This window comes from Anguilla anguilla, chromosome 18 (assembly GCF_013347855.1).
Source record: "Anguilla anguilla isolate fAngAng1 chromosome 18, fAngAng1.pri, whole genome shotgun sequence".
NCBI classification, from domain to species: domain Eukaryota; kingdom Metazoa; phylum Chordata; class Actinopteri; order Anguilliformes; family Anguillidae; genus Anguilla; species Anguilla anguilla.
The window spans coordinates 11,422,565-11,439,374 of NC_049218.1; the positions used below are offsets into that span (position 1 = coordinate 11,422,565).

Below are 16,810 nucleotides of genomic sequence, written 5' to 3' on the forward strand. Positions count from 1 at the left end.
GCCAATTTACGTCTTGGTGGGGCGGTTACATTACTGTTTGGTTTATTGCACAGCAGGGTTCATGTTTGTGAAGATGTTGCCAATAATAATTATACTAAACCAAAAAAAGTATAAACCACATGCCATTGGAGGAGAGGTATTTCTCTGACTGGTGGCCATTGGGCAATTTGAACCTTCACTTCTTGTCTATTGTTCCTTTTAGCAGCTTTACATATTAAAATTTAATAGATACTTTCATCCATTCAAATTGCAAGCTCAGTTCCCAAGAAATTCTACTGCACTGCCACCTGCTAAAATAACTGTGACCTTGCATTACGGACTTTCCTTCTTTTTTAAAAAAAACAAAAAGACGATTTCTCCTTTTTGGCAAGTCTAAAACATATATTCTGTCCTGGTGACGTCACCAGCCACGCGTCACGCATGCGTACAACAGATCGTTTGGACACGTGGGAGTCCAGGAAGTGTTTGCTCGATTGGAGTGCCGTTGTAAAGAAGCGTGTTGAGTTTTCTGTGGTGCTCTGGTATTTGTGGTTTTTGTGGACTATGTCTTCGGTTTTAATAAATGCACTTTTATCTAATTGCCCCGATCCAGAAATTGTATTGTCTAAATTATATTTTACAACCGATTCGTGGCCGGAGATTGAGAGAGTTGAAGCTTTAACCACGTTGATAGACACAGTCGGTAAACTCCCCGACTATGGCGAGGAATCTAACGGGGACAAACCTAGAGCGTGTAACAGTGCCGCTGCAGCTGTGAAAAGAGAACGTTTTGTTACAAACGTGCAGAATGTTATATGGAATCAGTGTTTACCGCTTTTGTACAAACTCCCCAACGAAAATGAGACTTTACAAAGCGACCCGACTACTGGGACCTCCAAAGAGCTGCTCAATGCTTTGTACGGGTTACTGGCTGTCTGTGTTGGACTATGTGGCACAGAAGTACCAGGTAGATTGGTCAACATTATTTTGCCGGTTTTGGACGTGTCCGAAGGCACCCTGGAAGGAAAAACCCTTCTGAGTGTAGACGTTGCCATCGAGGTCTTAGCTGTTGTTCTACCTGCCGTTTCGTCCGACAATCAGTTGACAGCGAGAATACTTTCTTCTGCCTTCAACTGTATCAAGACACGATCGGACACGCAGGTTTCCAAAACCGTGGTCCGGGTATTATTTACTGTCCTGAATAGTTGCAGCGATGGCGAGAGGAGGGCAGACGTGCTTCGGCGCATCTGGTGTGACTTGCGCACCTGGCACGCGAGTGACAGCTCGGCGACAGTTACGGCTCGCACCTTGCTGTGTCTGACAGCACTGTCAGACTACCTGTTCCCACCAGACAGACCGACTCTTCACCCGGTCGAGGCTGACCCTCGCCTTTCATCTCAGTTCTGGAAGATAATTCAAGAGGGACTAACGCACAGAGACAACCTCGCGCGCAAACGGGCTCTGTACCTTCTGAAGAGATGTGTGATGATATCAGAGGATGATAGGGTGGAGTTTTGCTGTGATCCAGCATCTCCAGAAGGTAAGGTATTGGCGTATTTGCGGTGACGTGTAACAAGTATAATACCTGTATTACTCGAAGACAGTGATGCAATTACTGCTCATCTCGTGTTGATGGATATTTCCCTGAAATGTAGTTGAATTACCATCCCACTTACAAGCGAAAGTGAGCTCTGTTTTTTATATCTATGTGCTAGTCATGTACCAGGCCAATGTCAGGTAAATCTGTTTTCATTTAATTCTCACTCGTAATTATCTGCAGGTCAGATTGTCTTCAGATGGGCTCCAAACAGGAGCCAGCTACTCCGGGAATTCTGGGAAGACTACGCTTTGATTATGGAGACCCTAGATGAAACCCAAGTAGGCAGCTATTAATCAGTGTTAAATATGTACTGTGCATCAGCTTTTTTGTACACTGCAATGTACTGCACTGATTTATGAAGAAACACACTTAATGTAGTTCATAACGTTGTCTGTCAGCTCTTGTTTTGTGTAAGTGAACTGCGGGATATGCCAACGTCAATAACAATTCACTTACTCAAGGAATTAAATTATATGTGAAGGTCGTAGTTTTCATAAGTTCTTTGTCATCATTCAGAAACAGGAGCTGTCAGATAGCTCCATTAGTATTGCTTTTATGATGCAATTCTGTGATGTCACTTGTTTCCCTAGATACATTTGGTCCGGCCTGTACTCAACAGGATCAATACATTGATCGAAGCTACTGTGAGTGATAGTGAAGGTAACTCAACATTAAGCCTTTGGCAGTCTTATTTTACTTTTATATTATTTTCAGGTTTGTTGCATACTTTGAATTTGAACCTGCAACCTCTGGGCTACAAGCGCTGTTCCCAAACCGTTATTATTATGATGCGAAACTGTCCTGCCCCCTTCTCTCTCTCTCCCTTTCCCTCAGACATTGCCCTGCTACACCCCTCTTGGCTGGAGTGTGTGTACCAGCGCATGTTCCACAGTGAGAATAAGACTGTTATGAGGGAGGGCGTGTGCCACCTGCTGGACATGCAGGTTATACGCTGCCCTGCCTTTGCCTTGGCTTTTGCACAGGTAAGAAAGGACAAATACTGGCTGTTAACTCATTTAATTAGCTTTAACTGGAATATATAAATAATAATATATTTTATATTAGTGGTTTGTGTGCAGTGATAATATTTACATAGAGGCTGTCTGATTAACTGTTATTGTATTGGATTTGCAATCACTGTAGGAAATCATCTCAGCCAATCGGAACAACCTGTTTTATAATGCTTTTTATACCTTTGTCTTTTTCAATTTTTCAATTTTTAATTTGGATCAAAGATGTAGCTAGTAGCTCTATCAGTTGTTGTTGTGGTATGATCAGTATGTATGTGCTTGGTTGCAGATGTACAGAGTTCTTTACCAGGCTCTTGTGCTCCTTGCTTTCTCCCTCCCCTAGTTTATTGTTGGTCCCTTCTTGGACGTCTTGGCTGAGAGCTCACTCTTCCACAGGTGAGTCATTGTGAGTGTGTGGGTAATTCTGGCAGCCAAAATGGCATAGTCTGTTCTTGTATTTCTGTCTGAATTTGCCAGGTAAGATCATTTGGTTTTGTATGGTCACTAGTAAGTTACTCCAGTAGTATAATATCAAATGTTTAACGTCACTGGCTCATTAATAATCATATGACACCAGCACCCCCCTAGTTTGTTTGCTGCTGTGAGCTGGAATGGGTTTGCAAAGTAAGCTAATCTGTGTTCTATAGGAGGATGACTGAGGGGCTATTAAGAACTGAAGTCCAGAAGCAGGGTTTGTGGATTAATTTTGAGGAGCTCTGGACTTCATGTCCCAGCATCCCTCTGTGAAGTATTTTGTGGCACTCAGCCTATTTAATTGTGCCATAAAGGGCAGGCGATCACTCTCTGTCATTTATCATGTGCTGTCGTCCTGATGATAGCTGTTTCCCCCACAGATCATCCAACCAGATTATTGGGGAGCGGCCAGATTTTGGGACCAAGCTTGAGGCCTTCATGGTGACCTTCTTCAGTGCTCTGCCCCAGGAGAACAGAGGTTAGGTGCCTGGGCCTCAGGGCCCAGAATCAGGATGGCTCGGGTTTTAATCTGCAGCTGTAGCTGTTGAACTGGAACTTGACCCGTGAAGAGTATTCGGTGGTGATGGATGTGTTCATTTGTACAACAGGCTTTTGTTTGTTTCTATTATCTGTTTCTGTTTCTGCCTCAGTGATCCTCATGAATGAGCGAATCATTTTCTGGTTTATCCTCAGTTAGCTCTGGGTGTCCTCGGATCTCCAGGGTTTTTTTTCTGGAGTCCATGCTCTGTTCAGCGTTTTAAGAAAGTGCTGTTCTAAAACTATGCTATAAAAAATATTTTTGCATTAACTGACTGATTAATTAACTCCTGGGATCACATTACAAAAATCTAAATAAGAATGTCTGCTATGTATGCAGAAACTGTAATTCTTTCTTATGACTCTATGTAACTACATTTTTCAGTGTTCATTTTTTTTTGCAGTATAATTTTTCCAGGTCTCAATATGATCATATTCCTTTACCATGAAAGGCCTCGACAGCTGTGATCCAGCGATGAGTTTAATTAACTGAAGTAACTGAAATGCCTGGATAAAACCCTGTGCAGTCATATAACAATGGAGGCTGCAGTAATGGTCTCTACAGTGTAGTAGTAATGGAGGTAACAGTAATGCTCTCTGTGGGGCGGTAAGCATGTATCTGTTTCCCCTGCATTAGGTGGTGTCCTGCTGCAGCTGGTCCAGCGGATGGGATCTCGCCACTGGTGTGCTGTCCCAATCCTCTTCCTCTCCCAGGCCCTGTCACGTCTGTTACCCTGCCCCGCCCTGGATCTGCAGGGTCTGCATGCGTTAAGGTAACTCACCCGGCGGACCACGCCCCATTCATGTCCCAGAGCCTCTGCTTTTACCTCTGAGAGCTGCGGTCTATGTTAGCTTGCTAATTTGCTCATTTAAAAGTAATTATGGTACATTGTAGCATATGCTCAATATTGTAAAGCAATTAATATATTGCTTCCTGGCATGTTTGTCCTAGTGGATCCTCAAATACCATGGAAGACCGATTCTGGGGAAGCACCAGGGGGAAGTAACGAGACGTTCTTGTGTTTCAGGGAGGTGCTGCGCTGCACCATGATCACTCACCAGGTCCTGCTAAGAGGAGCAGCCCAGTGCTACCTGCTGCACAGCGCCCTCTGCCTTACAGATGTGGTATGGCTTTTTTATGAGGAACTTATACTTATTTTTTATGGAAGAACCTTTACTTTTATGGTAATACGAAATGGAAGGGGAAAAGGTTTTAATAACCCTGGATTAAATGAAATGCAATAAGTGTTTTAGTGGGTGGTTACTGCATTATTCAGTTATGCACAGGATTCAAGAAGACAAGCAGAAGTCCTGTTTGCCCAGCAGTGATAAGAATATAAAGGATCTAAGACAAATGAGCTAATTAAGCTAAATTATGTGTGCTGTCCCTGATCTCTACGCAGACTGCTGTGACGCTGGCTGAGGTCTTTGGGTTCCTGGCGCACTTCCAGGCAGAGGAGTCGCTGTGCCGGGGGACTGCGCTCTGGGATCAGGTCTGAGTCACAGCATGAGCAGGGTTTAGAAGATCGGGGGGAGGGGGGGTCAATCATGTCATAGAGGCTTTTGATTGGCTGCTCAGAACAGGGTCTCACTCTGGTTGTGATGAACATTGGCTCATGCCAACAGTCAACAAGGAGTTCCCTAAGCACCGGTTATCAGCCAAATGGCCAACTACAGGTCTCACTTATAGTCATATATTTAAAGTTTGCCAAGTAATATTGTAAAAATGATTGCAACTATTTGTCTCACAGCTTTTAATACCCCTAGCTAGCTACTTTTCTCACCTGCAGTCACCTCAGCAATTTAACAGAAACTTATGCCTGATTACACCTGATTTCGCTAAACAGTGAAACTGAGAATTGACTGACAGTGTGCATTTGTATTTCATGTTTGTGCCTACTCGTCCTGCTTGCTAGTGTCTTTTGTGTGTGTGTCCTCTAGGTGTGTGACTGGCTGCTGGACTGTGAGGGAAGATTTAAGCACGTTCTCAGAGACGGGGATTCGAACCCAGGGCCTGGCTCTGAGGGGTCAGTGCAGAGCTTCGTCCAGAGCCAGCTGGAGGCCTTCCTCAGGGTCCCAGCCAGCGTCGGTGAGGGGGGGCTCGGGACAGAGTGGGGGGGGACGGGGTCTGCTGTCTGATAATATGTCCACATTTGATCAGGAATCTGTGCGTAACACAGTGGTGGTGGTGGTAATTAGGGGCATTGTAGTCAGGGGGGATACTGACTACAAAGGGCCCCAATGCAGGGGGAGGGGGGGGGGCCTCAAAAAGCCGGGACTAAAAAGTATGTGCTACAATCCTGGCAGTAATTACACAATTGACTTATTATGAAATAAACCGCCTCATCTGTGGCAGCTTTATGGGCTTTATTTTACAGCTGCCACAGAAGTCACTGGTTGGCTCATTTCACAGTAAGTTAATGGTGTAATTACCGCCATTGTTTAATTGCAGGTGTGTGCTGTGCGTGCCAGACAGTACTTCCCTCGTTAACCTCCTCTGTGGCTTATTGCAGATGTAAGTGCCAGCGTACCAGACCCTAGGGAGGCGGAGTCTTTGGCCCGAGCGATCCTCCTCTCTGCCGACATGCAGAGACGGGGACCTGGTGAGAACCAGCCAGGTGGACTGGAGGAGTTACTGCGCCCCCTGCTGGACACGCTGACCAGACTCAGCACCAATGTCTACCTCCCCCTCAGCAAGACGGACAAGAGCCTGCAACTTCTGCTGCGGCTGCTCCAGCTGTGTCACAGAGGAGGCGCCCGGAGCACACAGAAAGGCATGCTTCCTGATTGGCTCTGTTTCTCTGATTATTGTGATGTCATCACCCCTCTGGTGGAAGTACATTCTTGCAGATTTTATTCACTCTATTCTTAACAGTGGACATTCTGTCTCCCTACAAACATTAGGAGTTGTTGCATCTATGTTCATGATTAGGTGTGACCAAGTATAATATTGTAGTGATTGATGTTTTGTACTGTAATAGTTAGAACATAGTGGGAACAGAAGGAGTACAGGCAGTGACCATCTTCTTTTGTCTGTAGAATTGGTTGTCGTCCCTGAGGTTTCATACCTACTGCTCACATACTTGCACACGGTCAGATGCTGGTATTTTTCACTTGCAGCGACTGTTGCAGTGTGCATTTATAAAAAACTCAGCTTCTTTTGTCCCCCATGTTGCCATTTATATCCCCATCTTCCCACACTTCTGCAGTGGATGGGGTCTTGGTCGCCGTGGAAACATCCGTGTTGGCCGTGGCTGAGCCGGTGCAGGAGTTCCTTTTGCGAAGGTTGAGTGGGGAGCTGTGTGAGGTAAGCACCCGTTCACCACGATGAAAAGCTCCATTTATCTATTTCTCTTTCACACTCTCGCTTTCGCTCTCTTTTCCTTCCTCTCCCTACCCCTCTGTGTCTCTGTTTCTGGTTCTGTCCGCCTCTCTCCTCCTCCTGTTTCTGTCAGTCGTAGGTGTGTGTACAGCAGCTCTGACGCGCTCTCGTTCTGCAGCTCTGTGATGTGGACCGGTGCGCTCTGTATCTCTCAGTCCTGAGGGAGCTGGTCCGGCTCTACGGCGCGGTCGGATGGCACCGCACCAGTCGGCTGGCAGGGTTCGCCCCGCCTCTGATCCGGAACTGCCTGCGGACGCTGCAGGGACCAGAGGAGGAGGTAGAGGAGCCATTCTTCCCCAATCTGTTATTTCTTTCACTCCTTTATATAAAAAAAATCTCTCCTGTTATATTTAAGAATACTTTCATACCAAATAGATTTTACTCCCCTTTGCAGCAAAATCAGGGAGTGGCAGTGAGGATATTCTGATGTAATGACACCCCAACTATTTTTTTTTCTTGGATGTCCACATGGTGGCGCCACTTTGCTGATTTTTTTAGTTTTTAGTTTTTTGAGTAAACATAAAAAGTGCATGTATTTATTGTGCTTCGGAAGAGTTTACAGCCGTTTTGTGTGTTTCAGATCAGAGTGTTCTATAGTATTGGAGCTGTATTTGGCTATTTTATGTAACGTATTAACTCCTGCTGCTGAAATGCGAAGATTTTATGTGACCTGGCCCCTCCCCTTGTTCCCAGAATCCTTCTGTCAGCGGGCAGGTGGGCAGAGCAGTGAGCATGGCGTCCTTAGCCCAGCTCTGCGAGCTGGGAGAGGAGCACCGGGAGGACCTCCACCCTGAAGCCGTGCGAGCGCTCTCCTCTGTAGCGGGGCTCTTCCTCACCTCCTCTTCCTCATCGGACAACCCCATCCAGACCCTGCGCAAGCCTGCAGCTTCAACTACCAACCTGGAGGGGTCAGTTTAAGGATGCAGTGCAGTTAGTGCGGTTTCTCTCAAGTCTGTAGGGGTCCTGCTTTGTTTTTTGGACTTCTCTGATCTCGTGGAACTCCACAGAGACAGTCTGTTAAGGCTGCTCAGCCATGATAAACAATCTGTGTTTTATCTGTTGTTTAATGATCACTTCATCCTTACGTAACTGTAATGGTCAAGGGCCATGGGTATGTTAATGTGATCTTACGCGTTCTCATGATGACAGCAGTAAATGTACATGATGTGTGGAGAAAGCCTCAGTGCATCACAGTGTACTCCATTAATTCTACATTAAGCCCAGTAATAACCATGCAGATCCACTTGTTTTTGTATGCTTGTCATGAGACTGGGTAGGACATGTCTGAGAGGCTGAACTGTCTACATCTCTAACACGCATTCCTAGTCCTATTTTTGGAATATCTGAGTAGTTGATAACAACTTTTTCATCCTTTATGTCTAATTAAATTGATCACTTGCCAGTTAAATCAGTTGAATTAATCTTGTTATTTCTTCATTCGTGCCTATGGATCCTTTTGTGTCTGAAAGCAGTAAGTGTAAACCAGCGCTCTGTGATGGGACCCCTTTTTGTTCCTCAGGGGCCACGATGAGGGCCCTGACCTGCGGGGCTGGGGTCGCATGGCGGCCCACTTTGTGCGGGACCAGTGGACCTGCCTGCGCTTCGTCCTGGCCTCCCGGGTCCCGCCTGGGCCCGCACTAGCCCCCTCGGCCCCCGTGGTTCTGGGAGCCGCGATGGAGGCGCTGGCTGTCCTGACCAGTGACCTGGTTCTGCCTGTCCTGGACTGCATGACTGCCCTGCTGCCCCAGGTCAGTAGCGGGGTAGCGCACAGGGCTCCGCGCGATCGCCATCGCCAGTGGCCTGTGTGTGTGTCACTGTAAGCTGCTTTTTAAGTTGGGTGTGCAGAATGCAGATCCTTAAATCATAATTGGGGAAAAACATAATCATTTTCAGGGTTGAATCTTGTTGTGTATTATTGATTGTGACACACATAATCTGCAATGTCTGCTGTTTGATTCACTGTTCGTGCTGTATGTGGCTGAAACATTTTTTTTCTTGAAGTGCAATCTACTGCATGACTTGCCTGACTGATGGATTTGCAGAGCTCGGCACAATGTCATTTATTCATCATTCATTATTAGCCTGGCTGTTCCCTTTTGGTTGCAGCGAACAGACTATTTTTATAGTTGTATTCATGGGAGTTGCACTGTGAGTGTGTGTGTGTGCGTGTGCGTGTGTGTGTGGGGGGGGACGGTACTTTGTTTTGTGTGTTTGCTGGGTGTGTGTGCATGTATTCATGTAAAGACTTCTTTTAAACCAACCTTTAATCTTCCGCCCACCAGGTGGTGCTGTCTGAAGAGGCTTTGACTGTGGAGGCAGTGACCCTGGCCTGGAAGGTGGTGCTGGGCCTGAGCAGTAACCCTCATGATTTCTGGCCTGTTCTGGAAGGCTTTGTGCGGTTCGGCTTTGACCGCAGCCTGCTGGAGCTAACAGACACAGAGGCACCGAGGCTGTCCGCCACTGTGCGGCAGGTGAGTGGGGTTCATTCATAACCTGTGAGGCTGACAGAATGTGGAAGGACAGTCAGAAATACAGAAAACAGGAGCTAAAGAGGCTGCATTCATTATATAACAAGCAAAAGCCTGTAAACACAGTGTATTTCTATAAACTCAGTTTTGTCACTTAAATTGTATTCTGATCAGTGCTTTGGATACATAAAAATGACAAATAAATGAAATGTCCTTATTTTTGTATATATATAGTTGAAATGGTCCTCATTAGTTTGCTGTGATTAACTCAATGTTGGACACTGTAATGGTTGTGGGTGTTTTCTGCAGATTGCCTCTGAGCTATTGGAGCTGTCCGAGGTCAAGACGGGCGTGTTCAACGTGTTGATCCGGCACTGCTGCCATACCTGGCTGCCCTCTGACCCCGGAAGTGAAAGCCAGAGGGACGCCTGCTTCTCCAGTGCTCTCAAACATGTGGACATCTTGGCCGAAGCCTGTGTGTACGGGCCCGTGTTCAGGAGGGATCAGAGGTGTGTGTGTTTGTGTGTGTGTGTGTGTGTGTGTGTTTGTGTGTGTGTGGAATCATAAGTAACTTAGTATTATTAATTTTACTAGATTAGCAGGTTATAAAAATCAGTAAAATATCATATAATAGGTTTTGTTTTTGGGTGTGTTGACTTGTACTTGTGAGTAACCTGCAACAGAAGAGTACAGTTTAGTGATTATCGAGGCAGAATAAATGATATTGGTTGTAGAATGTGCAGTGTAGACTGTAGCACTTGTGGAATATAGTGTCCCTGGTGGTAGCTGTAGTATTGGCAGTATTTGTAATAACTGTAGTAGTGCGGTTGGAAGCATGGTTTTTATGCCATCCTGTTTTATGGTGCAACTGTGAATTATTGAGGGGACAGCCGTGCTAAAACATAAAATTGCTTTTTCTGAATTCAGGCTGGTCCAGGAAGTGCAGACGTATGTGGAACAGCTCGGAGAGGAGTGTGCAGCAAACACAGCCGTGACCAGGTCAGGGTGTGTCTCCCTCTCTCTCTCTCTCCTCTTTTTTCCTCCACCCACACATTCCTGCATCTGTACCTGACAGTCTATTGCTCTCTCGCTCTCGCTCTCTCTCTCTCTCTCTCTCTCTCTCTCTCTCTCCCCCTTTATCTCTCTCTCTCTCTCTCTCTCTCTCTCTCTCTCTCTCCCTCAGTGACAGCAGAGATGAGCAGTTCCCTCGTCTCTGTGCGATGGCGTTCCTCAGCAGGCTGGATGCCTCCTGTGCTCTGCATGAAAGATTGATGGAGGAGCTGGTTCTGCTGCTGCTAAGAAAGGTGGGGCAAGTGGGAGAACTTCTCGCAATGCTGTGTGTGTGTGTGTGTGTGTGCGGGCATGTGCGTGTGCGTATGTAAATGTGTGTGTGTGTGTGTGTGTGTGTGTCCTTTCCCCCTGATGTGACTATAACTCTTCCCGCTTTTTCTCAGGATCAGGAAATATCTAAGTCGAAAGTGCGTTACTATAGTAACTCCCTTCAGCATCGAGTGAAGAACAGGGTGTGGCAGACACTACTGGTGCTGCTGCCCAAACTGAGAGAGGTGAAACATACGAGTCAGCGCAGTCATACGCACACTCTCCCTCATGCACTCACACACACACACACACACAGACTCACACACACACACACACACACACACACACATGCACAAACACACACACACACACACACAGACACACAGACACATTCACACACAAACATGCATGTACGCGCACACACGCGCACACACACACACACAGACACATTCACACACAAACATGCACGTATACACACACGCACACACACTCTCTCTCACACACACACACTCACTCACATACTGTGCTCTAGCACCGTTACATGAATATGTGAGATATACTGTATGTGCGAGCTTAAGTTGTACATATGTATCTCACTCTCACACAAATGTGCACACAGTCTCTTGCATACCCATGTGTTCAGCCTGACTCACGGGGGCGGCGTCTCTGCGCAGGGGTTTGTGGAGACCGTGCTGAGCCGGGTGTGCGAGGCGGGATTCTGCAGCAACCAGGCCTCGGTGAAGTACCTGATCGAGTGGATGACCCTGCTGGTCCTCTGCAGGCACCCTGCCCTGATAGACAGTCTGTGGGCCTGCTTCAGCGTGGTGAGCACCGAGCTACGTCTGCACCCCAACACGCCCGCGCCACGGAGCACTTCACCCTGCTGCATTAACACCGTCCCCGAGAGCGGCACTCGCGCTGTCCACTGCAGTGCGTCAGATAAGAGCGTCTGCCGCGTGGTTGTAATGTAATGGAGCACCGTGGGACTGTGGAACTCATCTAATGACCCCCACATCAGTCACAGGTCTAAGTACCGATACCTTTGTCCAACGCACACTACTGTCGACAATGTAATTACTATTTAATGTATGAGTACTCGGAAGAATGTCAGAAATTGGACAACATACTATATACAATGGGTCAGCAATATATTTTCATAAATATATTTTCAGGAAAATTAGTATGCAGAGGATCTCTTTGGACCCTCTTGGACTCCTGAAGCACAGTTTAGGAATGCTCTACACTACAATACTAACGCCTGCAGTGTCAAACCTGGTATCTTGAGTAAAACATCTGAAATCAGCAGTTTGTAGTCTGTCTTTGTGGATCATAAATGCAGATAAGCATTGAACCTGCGGTGCATTAACGTGTGTGTGCAGGATCAAGAGAAGACCAAGACTAGTATCTGCACCTTCCTGTCTGTACTGGTGCACTTGGACATCATTCTACCTGGTGTTCAAGACAAGGTAAGACCTCTAATTGCATCATCTATAACCACAACTATATAAAATGTCACAGTAGGTAAGCTCTCAGGAGACACGCTCAAATCTTTCCCCATTTCTCACTCTTCGCCTCTCTCTTCCTCCTCTCCCTCTCCCCTTCTCCTCCCTCCCTCCCTCCCTCTCTCTCACTCCCTCCCTCCTCCCAGGCTAAGCAGTGGCAGAAGGCGGTGGACGTGATCCTGCAGTGGTGCTTCAGTCATAACTTCAGCGTCCGTCTCTACGCGCTGCTGGCCCTCAAGCGGGTCTGGGGCCTGGAGGGGGCGCGGGCCCTGGCCGAGGACACGGCGGGGGGGCCCGGCGGGCTGAGGGGCCTGGCGGTCGTCGTCCAGGCCTGCCTGCAGCAGGCCGAGGCCATGCAGTGCACGGGGTGAGTGTGCAGCCGTCAAGCCGAGCTGATTGGTCGATGGGTTAATTGGGTGACTGGGTTGGCTGCCTGATTTGATTGCATCATTTAGAATGCTGGGTGATTTAGGCAAAAGTAGTCCCATCAGTGACTGTGTCTGCAGGAACGCGATGAAGAACTGGACCAGGATACAGGAACATTTCTTCTTTGGGGCCTTTCACCCACTGGAAGACTACAGCATGGAGGTGTGTCTGCCAGGGAATAGCATCTGTCCCTGATTATTCTAATTTAAATCAGCTTAATTAAAATATCAAACGCTAGCTGTTGCTTTGCCAAACCACAAACAAAGTGATTGTAAGGGCACTACCAGTAATGGAATTAATCATATTGTATAATAAAATAATGATAATTAATAATGTTACTAAGTGTTGTTTACAGTTTTCCTGTTGAAATAATGGTAATCACCTTCCAATGGTAATAGTTGGAATGGAGGGATCATTTCTCATATGAATGTTTTTTTTCATTCTCATGTTGTTTTCCAGACCATATTCCACACCTTCCCTAGCCTGTCAGAGCTGGCAGATGATGAATGGATTCCCCCCTGGAAGTTTGAGCGGCTGGTGGATTTTGCCCACAGCTCTGTGCTTCCACTGAGGAATCCCACCCAGGACCTGAGCCAGCTGCAACCTGGGGACTGGATCCAGCAGGACAAAGGTACAGTTAACCTCCAGACCACAAGGGGGCGGCAGAAAGATGAATGTGTTTGTGAGTGCAGGTTTATATCATGGGAAGAGGTAGACTGTTTACTGAATGACTGGCTATCTAAAGCAAGTCTATTGGATGTGAACTATTTAATGGTGAGTGAATGTCTGCAATGCACACTCTGGATGTTCAGATGGAGCTCTCTATCTTCTATGCTTGTGACACTCTTTGGCACACACTAATCTCACGCAAGCAATGGACAGCAAGCCACCACACTGCCAGTCTGCTCAGATTGTTGTGGGTGTTCGATGAAGGGTTTCCAAAATGAGCCATTTTACCCACATAGGGGGTCCTCAGTCTCTGGATGGCAATTTCGGGTGCCTGAGATGAGTGGTTAGTAATGGAGCTGATTAATGGGTCTGCTGTGAACGCAGATGGGGAGAAGGAGGAGCGCTGGGTGGAGGTGCAGAAGAAGATCACCCCCTGGAGGCTCAGTATCCAGGACCAGGACCCTGAGCTGCAGCTGGTGCCCCAGCAGAGGGCAGCTCGCCTGGGCAAGCTCCACAGCGCCCTCCTGGTGGTTGCATCCCTCATTGATAAGCCCACCAACCTAGGAGGTAAGACACAAGCACATAAATCTACAGTATGCATTCTAATATATGTCCACATCAAGTGCACATATACCTCTTCACGATTTGCACCCACCATACGTGCAAGCACACACACACCAAGCCCCGCCCCACAGCACTGTTAATGCACACCACACGTGTGCGCATCAGTGGGATGATGGGTACTTATTTAGCTCTGCTCAGAATGTTTTCTTTTTCACAGATAAGCATGCCAGCCAGCAGCAGGCTGAGTTGCTAGGCACTGCTGCTCTATCTATTGCCACACCAGGCAAACACCGCACTGGCATAGGCAGCAATCCCAGCTCAATTTCAGTTTATACAAAGATAAATTCAATGGCAGCCTGTTGTTTGTTGAATTAAATGGCTTCCTCAGGCACATCAATCGCTCTTGCTCCAGATACTCTGTGGAAGGCTTTTATTGTGTTTTTATTGGTCCACACTGGGGAAAACCCATTTTAAAAATGCTTATTGAAGTGACTCTTAATGAGGAAAATAAACCGTGACCTGGATGTAAATGTAGCCATGGATCGATTTCAACTGCTTTGTTTGAGCAGGGTTGTGTCGGACGTGCGAGATCTTTGGTGCGAATGCTCTTGTGATGGACAGCCTTCATCACATCAAGGACAGGAACTTCCAGGCCCTGAGTGTGTCAGCTGAGCTGTGGCTTCCTCTACTGGAGGTGGGTGGTACTGAATGTTTTTGCATCTGTCTGTCATTTGTCTTCACTACCTGCCCTCTATAATGAAAATATGTCCTGTCATTCCACTTGTCCTGGGCTTATCATTTCTGTCCAATGTGCAGGTGTTGATGCGTAGGTTTTACAGCTAAAAGATTTTTATGTCGATACGTGAGAACGTTCTCTTTAGGACAAAAGCTCTCAGTAATCCAATGGGGCCGGTATTATGTGCAGGTTTTTGACCAGTTTCATCACAGGTAATGCCAGGGCCAGACAGTTAAACCATAACCAAATTTCAGGGCAACGGCTGGTTAAATGGAAATGTAACACATGGAAAAGCAGTGGTTAGGACCGCCTGGGCGTTCATTTCCTCTCCCGGCAGGTGAAGCCAGGTGAGCTGTCGGACTTCCTGCAGGTGAAGAAAAGGGAGGGGTACTGCATTGTTGGAGTGGAGCAGACGGCCTACAGCCAGAGCCTGCTGGACTACCGCTTCCCCGAGAAGAGCCTGCTGCTGCTGGGGTGAGTCTCTCTGCAGCCCCGCCACGTCCAGGACCAGTGGAGCGTCTTTCAGCTCACCCAGCAGTGTTTTGTAAATCTCCGTGATGCGCTGCCTGCACTGGGGTTGAGCTTGGTTGGGTTTGCTGGTCCCTTTGGGTTTGGGTTCGAAACGGGCTTCATTTTCAGGCCCAATCAAACTAACCCAATTAAGCTAAAACTGATATTTTAGCATTAGTCAATAGTGTTGTGAATGTGATCACACACACACACACACACACTCACACACACGCACACACACACACACACACACAGCTTGACTCCACAGAGCGGGAGAAATCACTTAGGAGCTGTCAAAGCTGTGCAGTGTAATTATGCTAGACTACCACCGTGTACACACGCACGCACACGCACACGCACACACACACACGCACACACACACCCTTTTTACCTTTGTTTACTCAGAGCACAGATTAACGACCTGTCTGAGCACGCCACGGGTTTAATGAGCTCCCACTCCCCGTGGAGTGAGCTCTGATTTGTGCGTAATAGCCAGTCTGCAGTGACATGTGGACAGCAGACCAGAGTAAAACTGAGATTCACCTTCTGAAATGAGTGCTTGTCTCCAGGTACACTGATGCTGATAATGGGGAGGAGGGCGTCTAATTGTGATCTGAGAAAGTGTAAGGCGTACTAAGCTTTGAACAGTCGTGTATCTGCAGCTATATGTGTAATGGCCAGGTGGCACCCCTAAATTGTGATGGGAACAGTGTCTTGAATAAATGATGGAACTGTCACTGAGCAGATGCGTGTGTACTGTATATATATGGTACTTACCCCCTCTCCTTGAACAGGAACGAGCGGGAGGGGATTCCGGCGAACTTGCTGCAGCTCCTGGACGTCTGCGTGGAGATCCCACAGCAAGGCATCACGCGCTCTCTCAACGTGCACGTGAGCGCCGCCCTGCTGGTGTGGGAGTACACGCGGCAGCACCTGATCCCCGGGGCTCAGCCTGTAGTGACCTCTGACTCCTGACCCCTGACCCTCTGGTCCCCGCACAGTTGACTGAGACATTTGGGCAGTCATCGCCTGTGCCCTGTGCCCTGTGACTTGTGCATTGCCTCTGTGCATCTGCTGTCAGCAGCACAGGCTTTTATTTTTTGCCAAAGATGCACAAATTCTCAGAACTTAACTGCAAAAATACATTCTACCTCTGTTTGCATTTAAAAGTTTAATGGAATATCTATGGAAAGAGTGTAAATGTTTTTATCAGTGTTTTCGCTTTGACTGGTGTACTGTTTTATTGCATTGATGCGGATAGAAGTGGGGCCTTGGCTCCTGATTGGTGCAGGTGATATCTCTTCTGATCCAATTGGAGCAGGTGTTTACCTTGTGGTTCTTGTGCTGCAGAGACTGTCCTCCCCTTTTTCCCACCCTCCTACCCTCTGCCTCTCAGTACAATGGAACTGAGTAATGGCTACAAAATGGTAGTAGAATTGTGGGGATATTACATGACTCCCTAGGATAGAAGCATGTTAAAGCATGAACCTTATTGGCAGTCATTTCTGCAGCATCTGAAGTCCAAACAGAAGCATAGCCCCAGGCCTTAGTTATGAGAATTTTATTTGAATAAATAGATTTTGTAAATAATGTACTTATGGCTGTATTGATTTCTGTTGTACTTACAGGTGTG

The 16,810-nt window shown here is 47.2% G+C and overlaps 1 protein-coding gene across 1 annotated transcript; it reads left to right on the plus strand.

Moving 5' to 3' along the window:
- Positions 1-427: 427 nt before the first annotated feature.
- Positions 428-16,771, plus strand: tarbp1 (TAR (HIV-1) RNA binding protein 1). The gene is made up of 29 exons (XM_035401113.1): positions 428-1,519; positions 1,760-1,857; positions 2,170-2,239; positions 2,414-2,562; positions 2,933-2,985; positions 3,444-3,541; positions 4,238-4,373; positions 4,629-4,725; positions 5,004-5,093; positions 5,542-5,689; positions 6,114-6,374; positions 6,810-6,907; positions 7,101-7,259; positions 7,676-7,890; positions 8,502-8,730; positions 9,265-9,453; positions 9,760-9,959; positions 10,378-10,449; positions 10,634-10,754; positions 10,905-11,015; positions 11,445-11,594; positions 12,150-12,236; positions 12,419-12,639; positions 12,779-12,860; positions 13,158-13,329; positions 13,752-13,934; positions 14,501-14,625; positions 15,005-15,141; positions 15,972-16,771. Exons 1-29 carry the CDS (start codon positions 544-546, stop codon positions 16,150-16,152), a joined length of 4,908 nt encoding a protein of 1,635 aa, XP_035257004.1. The 5' UTR covers positions 428-543; the 3' UTR covers positions 16,153-16,771.
- The last annotated feature ends 39 nt before the right edge of the window (positions 16,772-16,810 follow it).

What these genes read in the sequence shown, in the direction of transcription:
- tarbp1 (XM_035401113.1), top strand. Translation starts at nt 544, where the DNA reads ATGTCTTCGGTTTTAATAAATGCACTTTTATCTAATTGCCCCGATCCA. An exon ending in GAGAGCTCACTCTTCCACAG is followed by an intron (nt 2,986 to 3,443) that starts GTGAGTCATTGT and finishes TTTCCCCCACAG; the next exon opens with ATCATCCAACCAGATTATTG. An exon ending in TGTGGCTTCCTCTACTGGAG is followed by an intron (nt 14,626 to 15,004) that starts GTGGGTGGTACT and finishes CTCTCCCGGCAG; the next exon opens with GTGAAGCCAGGTGAGCTGTC.